Source organism: Sprattus sprattus (genome assembly GCF_963457725.1).
Source record: "Sprattus sprattus genome assembly, chromosome: 13".
Lineage (NCBI taxonomy): Eukaryota > Metazoa > Chordata > Actinopteri > Clupeiformes > Clupeidae > Sprattus > Sprattus sprattus.
The window spans coordinates 17595350-17606721 of record NC_137911.1 but is presented as its reverse complement, the minus strand read 5'-3'; the positions used below and the strand labels follow the sequence as shown (position 1 = coordinate 17606721).

At 45.9% G+C, this 11372-nt stretch overlaps 1 protein-coding gene across 1 annotated transcript in view; it reads right to left on the bottom strand.

The window, feature by feature from the left end:
* Positions 1–1055: 1055 nt before the first annotated feature.
* setd3 (SET domain containing 3, actin histidine methyltransferase) overlaps positions 1056–11372 on the bottom strand; it is a 28476-nt gene continuing 18159 nt past the window's right edge. The window contains exons 8-13 of the mRNA XM_080850555.1: positions 10701–10815; positions 9267–9341; positions 7744–7910; positions 5850–5935; positions 4753–4913; positions 1056–4213 (exon numbers count right to left, since the gene is read on the bottom strand). Coding sequence (XP_080706681.1) covers positions 3446–4213; positions 4753–4913; positions 5850–5935; positions 7744–7910; positions 9267–9341; positions 10701–10815 — 1372 coding nt within the window. The 3' untranslated portion in view covers positions 1056–3445. The remainder of the gene's footprint in view (positions 4214–4752; positions 4914–5849; positions 5936–7743; positions 7911–9266; positions 9342–10700; positions 10816–11372) is intronic.

Below are 11372 nucleotides of genomic sequence, written 5' to 3'. Positions count from 1 at the left end.
GAAAGTCTGTTAGTCTGGCTGAAAGTCTTGACCACTTCAAAGGATAGACAAGGCTGTACAATGAAGCTTAAAACACACGCTAAGGTCGTTCAGGCCTGGCTCCAACCATGACAGTTATCGCCACCCCCCCAACCGCACAATGCACTCTTTCACACTGAGAACCTGAAGTATCCACACTGAGTGTGCACTGAAAAAAACCACGAAATGGAAGCAAACCAAACTGTACTTGAAGGCATGCACGATGAGGCATAATTGCACAGTCCTGGTGGTTAACACACAAACAGTAGCCAAGGCCGCTAAAGAGCACTTTACTTATTCAGGGTCACAGAAAACGAACACAAAACTACCATGAGGGGCCCCTGCATCATGGACAAGCTAACTACTGAAGGGGACTGGGGTTAGTTTAAAAAAGCCTTGGTTAACAAAGGCCTGTGTTTAAACGTGAAGTGGCTTCTAACTGTCGTGTCAAAGAGATGTGAGACGCAGGTGTCAATTAGTTCTTAACCGAATAACTTGGCTTATGAGAGTTTCCGATACTGCAGTACAGAGGGGTGAACCAACAGACATGCCAAGGCCACCCCACCATGCCAAGGCCACCCCACCTGCCATTTTGACCCCATGTCTACACGTTTCATATTGCCATGGGGACCTTTGTCTCTGAACAACTAACAGAAAGTCGCCGTTTTATATGACGGAACTTAATAAAACTCTTCCTGTTAACAATGGTATGTGAAAAGAATCAGACAAAGCAAACCAAACTAAACATCTTTTTTTCACGTCATATTGTTTCATTTTTGGCAGACGAAACTTGAAAAAATAAGCCATCCTTACTCCAGCCAAAGCAAAAGTAATGGTTACAATGGAGTTGGAGACAATCAATAAAGGCCACATAAGGGCACGGCCCCATCTAAACAGACCTCATCACGTGTTGTATAAAGTCAAGATGTAGGTCTTCGCCATTCAAGTAGACTGCACACTCTGTGGCACAAAGGCGCTAAATGACCTCCTAACCTCTTGGAGGTGCATCCCCTCCCAGGCCTGCGGCAGACACACACACACACACACACACACACACACAGTTAAGGTATTGGTAAATACTTGCATGACAATGGGCTTTCCAGTCAAGCGTGCTCAGCACCATTGTATATTAATAGAGACTTGTGTATATTATTCATGGGCTGGATTACTTTGGTGCAACGGTCCCTGGCCATGGCTCCACCACACGCTTGCTCGCTCTCAGGCATGACACGTCGAATACTAACAGCACCGGACATGTGCAGGACTGCCGCAGTTTACTACTGGCCACCCTATCGGCCATTATAATAATCTATTCAGGGATTAAAGGGGTTTTATCTTAAAGCGCATGAATAATGAATGGAAAATTTCAAAATTTAATTGCCCTGAATTAAATGATTCAAGATAATGTTTCTTTTATAAATTTGTAATGGGGCAAGGGTTGAAAGAATGAGAAGAAAAAAAACTATATTGAATCTTTTTTTTTTTCATCCCTTTAAAATAGGAATGAGGAAGAACAATGGGCTGGTAACCTTATGAACCATAAGGAAAGTGCTAGAAAGATCCTAGAGTGACAGGTCAGACGAGAAAGACAGAGCAACACCTTACACGGTTTGGGTGAAAAATGAGAGCGTCTTTAATCACGGACCGTTCACCGCAGACAGCCTCCTGACGAAAGGTGGATTTGCCCACACACAGTCCTGCTGCCCTTTATTTAAACCAACTGCATGTTAAAAGATAATCCATTGCGGACTCCTCTGGCGCTAGATAGCTATGCTTAAGGGCTGGCAGCAGTACACGCCACAAGCAGTAGACAGGCTCTCAGTTGCTATAAACATATATACAAAGCAGCAAGATCATTCAAGAGTGTTGCAAGGAGAGGTGTCCATCCGTGTCCATAGAATGAGCACAGGCAGTTAGTCTTGTTAGTCACTGGAAATGGTGTCAGGTATTTATTATAAACATCCTTTATACTAAATGTTGCTCAAATTTAAAAATACTTTAATATCAGGCCGGGCACGAACCTGGTGACAAAGTTAGACAGCGTTCCACAATAACGTTGACAGTAGCAGAGGAACTTCTGAGCTAAAAGCTATTGATGTCTGCAGGGGCCACGGCAGAGCAAAATAACACACATGAAGCCAGTGATATTCCATTCATCGTGAGATATACATGAACACTGCCTGGACATTCTGGGTCTGTGATTGCCTCCTGATTTGAGGAAATGAATGCCAAACACAGACTGGACACTTCTGCAGTGAACCGTGTCAACTTCTGTCTCTCCTGTCTGTAACATAGATAACTCTCTCTTAAGGCTTTAAAATAAACAGAAAAATATAAACAAACAAAAACATTCAATGAAACCATTGAAGGTACAAAAAATTGAACAGATTGACACATGGTGACTATTGGCATATTGAATTGAGCCATTAGAAAAAAAAAAAAAAAGGGTAACCTTTATTTGTCCCGGTGTCATAGTGACAAACTGCTAGTCCAATGAGTGGCGTTACCCACGACGACGAAGGTGAAAACATCCTAGGGATGCGTTGTGGCTCAAATGTTGACTTACATTCATTATAGACAAGCATGTAAGTTCGTAGTAAGCCTCATTACATTAACAAACTCTGTCTTAAATGAAATGTGCCCTTTGCACATCACAAAGGACCGAAACAGATTAATCTAAGTGCGATGACGCTGATTGTTTCCACAAAAAGAAAAGTGCGAGTCAATACTTCCGGACCATTCTGGGTCTTTTTTTCTAAAGCGTTAGTATGTCTTAGTCAGTCAGTCAGTACACTGGATCCAGTGTAAGAGGCAGTGACTGGAATCTTAAGATAGAAAACATCCATATTCATAGCTGGCGTTGGCTAGGAAAACTAAAACTAGGCCCTTGGCTTGCACCAGCTAGGGTGTAAATGAGAGGATGGGGGGGAAAAAAAATCGGTACCAAAAAAAAAGGTTCCCAGGTGTATCTACGGTTAGTTTTTTGCTTTTAAGTCAGAGAGTGTTCAGTAACCAATCAAAAAGCCTCACATTGAAATGTGTCATAAGTTTAACGAGTTAATCCATTGGTTGAAACTAAAGAACACCCCCAGGAGGGCACGAAACCCCCTCTAAAAAAAAAAATGACTTTCACCAACTGCAAGAAGGGTGCACAGACATGCTGGTTGCTTAAGATGCTGCCTGTTGAACACATATATATATATATATAAAAAACAAATAAAATTAAAAACTAAAGCCTAAACAAAAACAAAAAGTCGAACTGACAATTGAAACCTTTTTTTGTAATTGCTAAAGTTAAATAGTCACTTCTGTTTTAATTAGCCTTAGTTTTCCTGTGAGACATTGAAAGAAACATAAAAAGAAAAATAAATAAAACTGCAGTGTGTGTGTGTGTGTGTGTGTGTATTGCTCTACAGGCATGAGGATTCTAGTCTTCGTTTTCTTTGGATTCATCACCAGTTCTCTTATCACTCGAGTTCTCCTCCTGTTGCGAGCCCACACTCATGTCCTTCTCCTCCTCCTCCTCCTTCTTCTTCTCTTCCTCCTTCTGTAACCCTATCTCCTTCTCCTCCAGCTCTCCCTTCTCCTTCTCCTCTACCTTCTTCTCCTTCTCCTCCTCCTCCAGCTCACCCTTCTCCTTCAGCTCTCCCTTCTCCTTCTCCTCCTCCTCCAGCTCACCCTTCTCCTTCTCCTCCAGCTCTCCCTTCTCCTTCTCCTCCTCCTCCAGCTCTCCCTTCTCCTTCTCCTCCTCCTCCAGCTCACCCTTCTCCTTCTCCTCGTCATCCAGCTCTCCCTTCTCTACCTTTTCCTTCTCTTCCACTTGTGACGTGGGGTCGGGGCCCACAGTCGGCTTGCGCTCGCCGTTGAGGAGTGGCACCCCTATTGCATCTCCCTGCGCCATCTTAAGCTCCTTTTCCGCGCTCCTCTCCTCATCATCCTCCTCCTCTTCCTCCTCCTCCTCCAGCTTGCGGAGGATGATGGGCAGCTTGGCGTCGGCATTCTCCAGCAGGGCGATGTCGCTCTCCTCGTAGAGGGGCAGCGCAGCGCCCTCGTCCAGCTGTTGCTGGAAGTGCAGCCGCTTGGCCCGTCCGCTGGACGCTGCCCGCTCAAGGATCTCCTTCTCCGCCAGGCGCAGCTTGATGGCCGTGCGAGAGTGCAGGGACAGGTCAGGCTTCTCCAGCATGGTGCGGTCATCCTGCAGGACCAGCACACACACACACACACGACAGAGACACACACACCAGTATACACACGACAGAGAAACACACACCAGTGCACACACACACACACACACACACACGACAGAGACACACACACACACGACAGAGAAACACACACCAGTGTACACACACACACACACACACGATCCAGTTACAACCTCACAGAAAACTTTAACAGCAAATGTGGTTGTTCATGACCTTGTAAGGCAACTTAGTTAGGTTTGTGAAACAACTGCTTACTGTGGTGCAAAATGTGCAAAGCATTACTGCTTGGAAGGAAAAAATGGGCTTGGGGGATCTAGGTTTGTGAACTTCAGTGTGTTTGTGAACTTGAGACAGTATGGAAAAGTGGACTTGAGAATTGTGGTGTGTTTGAGAATTGGACAAAGTTTGAAAAAGTGGCTTGGGAGTTCGTCGAGCATGTCTGATGTGTGTAATAGCTAGAGGAAGTCTGAACAGGGATTTAGGACATTAGGAGGGACGGTCTTCCCTTTTTCCACACACACACACACACCTCGGAGGTGGTTTTGTAGGTCTTGAGCAAAAGAGAGGCACGGGTCTCCAAGAAGGTCCACAGCTTGATCTCGTTGTCCCAGCTGACAGGGAACTCCGTGTTGCCCAGTGTGAAGATCTTATTGATGGCATGCTCACCCACCAGATAGTCCTTCAGCTCCTCTGCAAATCACACACACACACACACACACACACACACACAACACAGACATGATGAAATGTATACACCCACATACACATCCATACCCCTCTCCCATTAGAGATAGCAGGGGAGCCATCGGTTTGATGGGCTGAGATTATGTAAGGTCTGATTACAGGAGCAGAGAGGAGATGAAAGGAGCTGGGAATGAGTGCTTAATGTGAGCACGGCACAGCGTCCTGTCAGATCTGTTAAGAGGAGAGACACAGAGAGAGATGGGGAAAGGAAGAGAAAGAGAGAGCGAGAGAGAGAGATGACAGATAAATAGAGATGGAGAGAGAAAGGAATGATAGTGAAAGGGAGAGAGATGAGAGAGGGGGATCGAGAGAAAAGGAAAGAAGGACATTGTTGTAAAGAGAAAGAGAGGAAGGAGGGATAGACAGAGAGGGAGAGAGTGAAATGCAGAGGAGCACAGAGGGACCCCCTGACTAGAAGGGCTGCGGTGGTTTTAAAAAATTAACATACAAAGTCTGAATAATATATAGCTCCGCCTTAAGAGGTCTTGCCAGAGGACACGGCCCCTTGCTTCCTGGGATTTATGACACGGGTCCTTCCTGTGCGCGCGCAAATGAATATTTCACGTGCTCAGGATCGCTCCTTCGTCACATCTGCGGGACTGTCTTGATCAATTAAACACCTCTGGGAAGGCTGGTGTGTGTGTGTGTGTGTGTGTGTGTGTGAGAGTGTGTGTCCTGCCCCTCAGAGTGTTGTAGGAGTCGCCTGTAGAACATGTCTTCCCGACTCGCGTTTCATGGCAGGGAGGCCTGGAGGAAGCCACAGGGAGCTCCGCGTGTGAGAGGCCTCGCTAGCTCACTATGTGTGTGTGTGTGTGTGTGTGTGTGTGTGTGTGTGTGTGTGTGTGTGTGTGTGTGTGTGTGTGTGTGTGTGTGTGTGTGTACCTTCAGTCATGCAGAAGACACGCAGGAAGGCCAGGAGCTGAGCGGAGATGGGGGGGTCGCTGCAGTGCAGGGCAAAGATGCTGGACCTGTGGAGGGACAGAGCCAGAGGTCAACACACACACAAAACACAGCGATGCAACCACAACACCAGACACACACTCTCTGTCACACACACATACAATATCCTCATTACATCCAATTTTCTCCCTGGCCTTGGCATTCTGACCTGCTAGCGCAACAACAACACCCCCACCCCCACCTCACATACACACCCTTTCTCTGCCCCCCCCCCCCCCCCCCCTCAAAGAAATATTTATTGCAGTTAAATTATCTCCGACAGGACCGGCAGAGAGGTGCTAATGGCAGCCAGGCGTTTTAGCCCCCCCCCCAAACACCCCCTCTGCCCGCAAAACCCACCGCTTGACAACTGATTGATCTAAAGTGAAGAGAAGCCAGTGAACCCAATGCATTTTTAAAAACACGCTCAATCATTTATAATTTACTCTTTAATTACTGAGGCAGATCAGCCACGTGCAAACACACACACACACACACATACATATACCCATCCAGTCTTATCGCACGCTTTAGGGAGAGAGAAAGGCACACAGACAGACACCTATGCTTCATAGTGGACCCCCCCCCCCTGCTGTCAAGCTGAGGGGAATTTAAGAAGGGCAATATTTTCATGCGTTTCGCTGTATTGATCAGTGACAGACAGGCCAGCAATATTGCACTACAAAATGCATTACAGAGCTTTCGCAGCCCCATAATTAAATTACACCCCAACCACCCACCCCCCCCTCTCTCGCTCAAGCCCTTTATAAAAGTGTGAATCTGTGAGAGGGTTTAACCCTGAACTCTCCGACAAAGACAGATAAAGCCACACTGTGCTGTGTGTGTGCTTGCATCTTACACAGTCTTTATATTAAGATGGTTTCTGTACCGTACTCTAATGAATGCAAATTCCACCATCTTGGCGGTATGATCATTAAAGAAGCAGATCTAATCCACGAAGCACACAGCGGATTGTTCCTGCTGACGTCTCTCTCAGATGCACCACTGGCACTGGAAAGACTTCACAGGTAAAAAAAAAAAAAAATGCCTTCAACGCACCACTCTATCTGCTTAACCGCCACACAAAGAAAGATGACAAAAAGAGGGACGACTCCATCGCCATCTAATTTAATTATAGTGTGGAATTTAGAATACAATCAATAAGAGATTAAAAGCGGCTTATTAAAAATGTCAGAGGGAGAGTGCTGTGTTTGATTAGGGTAATGATAAAATGATGAGGCTCTCCTCTCACCGGGGAGAATGTCACAGTGCTTGTGAACGCACAGGGCGCTTCATCCTCAACTGTCGGAAAAAAAGATGGCAGTACTTCGCTCAATTATTATCGACTAGAATACTTTCAACACTGTCCTAATAACACAGTGCCCACTCCATACCACACCAAACCATGCACAGGCTCGGTTCCCCAAGACAAGATGAAAAGCAGCATTTCACATCTTTCATTAAACCATTTCTTGTATTTCCTGTGCTTGCCTATTCAGTTTTACTGATACACTGTGATTGAATTGTCTTGTGCTTGTTCCTATGATATACACATGCACAAGTTGATGATTATAATTAGGACGATTAGCCACACACTGGGTGAGTGATATGCGCTATTTAATAAAACTATACAGTGTCAAAGAGTATAGATGGAGTAGTAAATTGATTATTGAACAGAGCACTAGCCTCTAAGCAAACCACACATCTGCTGGATGATCTTATGAGACCTGAACTCAGAAAGCAGTTAGGTGGGATAGATGTTGGCCTTAAATGGCCCAAACCCAGTAGAGTTGACGGCTACCTACAGCAGACAGAGAGGATCATGGGTAAGACTTACGAGGGGATCCCAGCCCTGGCCAGCACCTCGGCCTTCATGGCGTAAAGCCGCTCGCTCTTGCTGACGCCCAGCTTGATCTTCACCCTGTCGTGGGCGTTGTCCTCGAAGAAGAAGCCGTTATGGATGACAAACTCTGCGTTGGAGCGCGTGCCGTAGAAGATGTAGATCTGAGAGGAAGCGAGGGAGAGGAGGAGTCCGTAGGTATGACAACAGAGGCAGATACAGTTCAGGCATTTCTGATTCCAAAGAATTACTGTCTGCATTTAATGTAGTGAGTCACTTATCAATCTCACTACTGTTCAGTTTCAGCATTCTCACTGTGCACGGTGCCAAGTGGAACAGCCCTGTCAGAAACAGTCATTGCAGCGCTTAATGCAGCAGCCCCTTTCTCCTTTTGGACTTTGCCTGCTTCTGGTTTTGCCTGCTTCAAGACTTGCTGGAACAGGAACAGCCTAACCATAACTCTGATGTGGGCTTTACTTCCGGCTCATCTGACCATACTGGCTGCTTCACCTATGGTGACTAATGGCAATAATACCAAAAAGAGGGAATGAAGACTGATTGCTTGCTGTGCCAGGCCTGGAGACTGGCAGACACCTGAAGGGCCATCAGGGCAGACACCTCACCCTACCTTTACCCCTCCATCCCTCACACACACACACACACACACACACACACACACACACACCCTTTACTCCTCCACACACCAGTCACGTCCTACTCCTGTATATTACACACACTACATTTACAGATAGCAGAATGGTGGGGTGGGGGTGCGGGGGTGGAGGGAGAGATGGCTAGAAAAAAAGAGAGAGAGTGTAAGAGAAACAGAGAGGAGAGAGAGAGAGAGAGAGAGAGAGAAGAGAGAGAGAGAGAGAGGAAAGAGGAGTGGTTCAGCTCAGCCCTGTACTCAGAAGCGTTTTCGTCCCGCCACAAAATCTGAAGGCAGAATCAGGGATCAAGCGACTGCGGCAGAGAGAAGGAGGAGAGAGGAAAGAGACGGAGGAGAGGAGAGGAGACGAGAGGAGAGGTCCAGTCCCCACACGGCCTCCCCCTCACCCCCCACCACTCTCCAGCGCCTGTCTCCCCAAATCTTATCAAATAATTCCCATTCTGGGCAGAGGGACTGACTACCTGGGCCTGTCAGAGGAGAGGAGAGGAGAGTCTCCTATGTCTCTCCCCGCGGCTGATCTGAATGCCTGCACGCTGATATTACCCACGGGCACGGAGAAGCCGGTTTGGCTGATAAACGCCACTCTCAAGCTCGTGTACAGAATGCAAGAGAGGGGGAGGACAACGTGTGTGTGTGTGTGTGTGTGTGGGGGGGGGGGGGGGGGGGGGGGATGCTGGGGGTTGTTTTCTGGGTGGACACATATGAAAACATAGGTGAGTCCTATACTCAAAAACATTCAAGTGGACGTGGAAGGCTTATAGGCTAAATAAGAGTGACATTTTAAAAAGTATATATACATCCATATATATTTATATGCATATCAAAAAATAGTAATGCAACTGCCACTTACCTGTTGGTTCTCTTTGTAATCTTGCAGGGCAACACACTCACAGCGGTCATCCTCTAGATTGTAACCGGTGGTAATCTGTAAAAGGGTTGAAAACAATCTAAATTCCTTCATGGTGTTAAAGCATCATGATTAGTTTCAGCACAGTAGGCTATGAGGTTCCACTCTACAACTGAAACACGCTGCTTGCTACACAGCTTGCAGTTAAGAGGAGAAAAACAACCCAAAGAAAAACCATTACCAAAATAAATAAAGCAAAGACTTATTTGTTTAAATGTATAATTTAACACCTAATGGATATTAAGAGCCATACCCACAGAGTTACAGAACAATTTTATAAATTAAACGACATTAGGAAAATGAAAAAGCACTTGTCAAGAAATCTATGATGAAAAATGTGAGGGTACAACACTACATTTGTATTAAACATAAACCTAGGGACTACATGCAATCTCATCTCATTAAGGCACTTAATGACTTCTCTTTCTCAGATTCTCAGCTGTTTCGCAAAACAGATTTCATTTCGGATGTAAATGCATTTTGCACGCATGTAGGAGGAAGACAATATATTGCTCTGTGACAATGACCACTAAGCAATCAAACGAATGGTGGAAATAAATGCAAACGATCCCTCGAGATCCAGGAGTAATCGACTGGAGGAAGCCACACTTGTCTGCAGAATTTCTCCTTAGTTTGGTCTCAAACCATTATATCCACACAATCATGTCTCTCACTCTCTGCGTGTTTGTGAGTGTGCGTGTGCATGAGCGTGTGTGTGTGTGTATATGTGAGCACACGCACAATTACTAAAATCCATACACCAATTAATATACAGATATTTTAACACTGTGTGTGTCTGTTGGTGAGCTCAGGCAGTGATTTTAAACGTCAGACATGTCCACTGAAGTAATGGCTGAGGCATGTTGTTGATTGAAACATGGCATCCTCTCGTTATTCTCCCCCAATGCAGCACATAGGACCTGTATGATGTGTGACAGAACCCTTTGTGTGTTTGGCAGGAGGTGTGTGTGTGGATGGCCATGTTTCAGTGTTTGAGAGTTTGTCTGTTGCAGGAAGCTCTGCTGTACCATTCGGTCATGTTTAGCCAGAGGGATATTGAGCCAGACCAACGCGCCCGAGCCTCAGAAGGGCATGGGAAGACACGCTGATTGAGCTGTGAGGGTCTTTGCCAAGGATAGCATCATACAAAGATGGACAGCCATGTTTGTGCCACTGACTGAGACGACGTCCAGTTATCATCATAAAGCAGTGACTCCCCAGTTGGACAGGGCTGACTGTCCACACATGACGTCCAGTAAAGCAGGTATTTACTTAAGGCACACTCAATAGGGTGGACTCACCAAGCCACTGGTGTGGTTGGACATCAGATGATGTAGGAAGATAGGTGTGTGTGTGTGTAAGGCATGCTGGACTCACCAGGCCATTGGTGTGGTTGCACATGTCCCAGAGCGGGATCAGAGCCAGGGTGACCCGACTGCCGTCCTCCGTGGGGATCTGGTTTTGTCGGGTCATCACTGAGGAAACGGCCCACCTGACAGCAACAGAGGTCAAACACGTTACTAACGCCTGGCACCAAGCCAGACAACTGACATTTAAACATCAAAGCAAGAGGGAGATCACTGACTCTAAACTATGCTATCTTAATGGGTATTTCTTTTTGCTAATTTCATGACAGAATTTTGGTTTCCTCATTTGCCAACCCAATAGAGGTAAATGTGTCAACAAAGGGGCCATTATTTTTATGGTTGTTATTTATTTTATTTTTTTAATACTTTTATAGTTGTTAGTTGTTTTTACTATCTTTACTGTATTTAGAGGTCAATCAAAGAATGGCATGTTATTGATCATTCATGCACATTCCCATTTCCCTCTTCATGGGTTTGAGGCCAGAGTGGAGAGGGCTGCAGCAGTGAGAGCAGTGATGGCAGCGAGCTGCTGTATGTATTCCAACCCCACGTTACCCAGAGGGGGCGCAGACTTGCATCAGACTGCAGCAGACGCACATGAAAGCACACTCACTATAAATTATTCCCTCAAAGATAATTCAACGCTAATGAAAGAACAATGAGAACAAACTCCCCGTTTTGA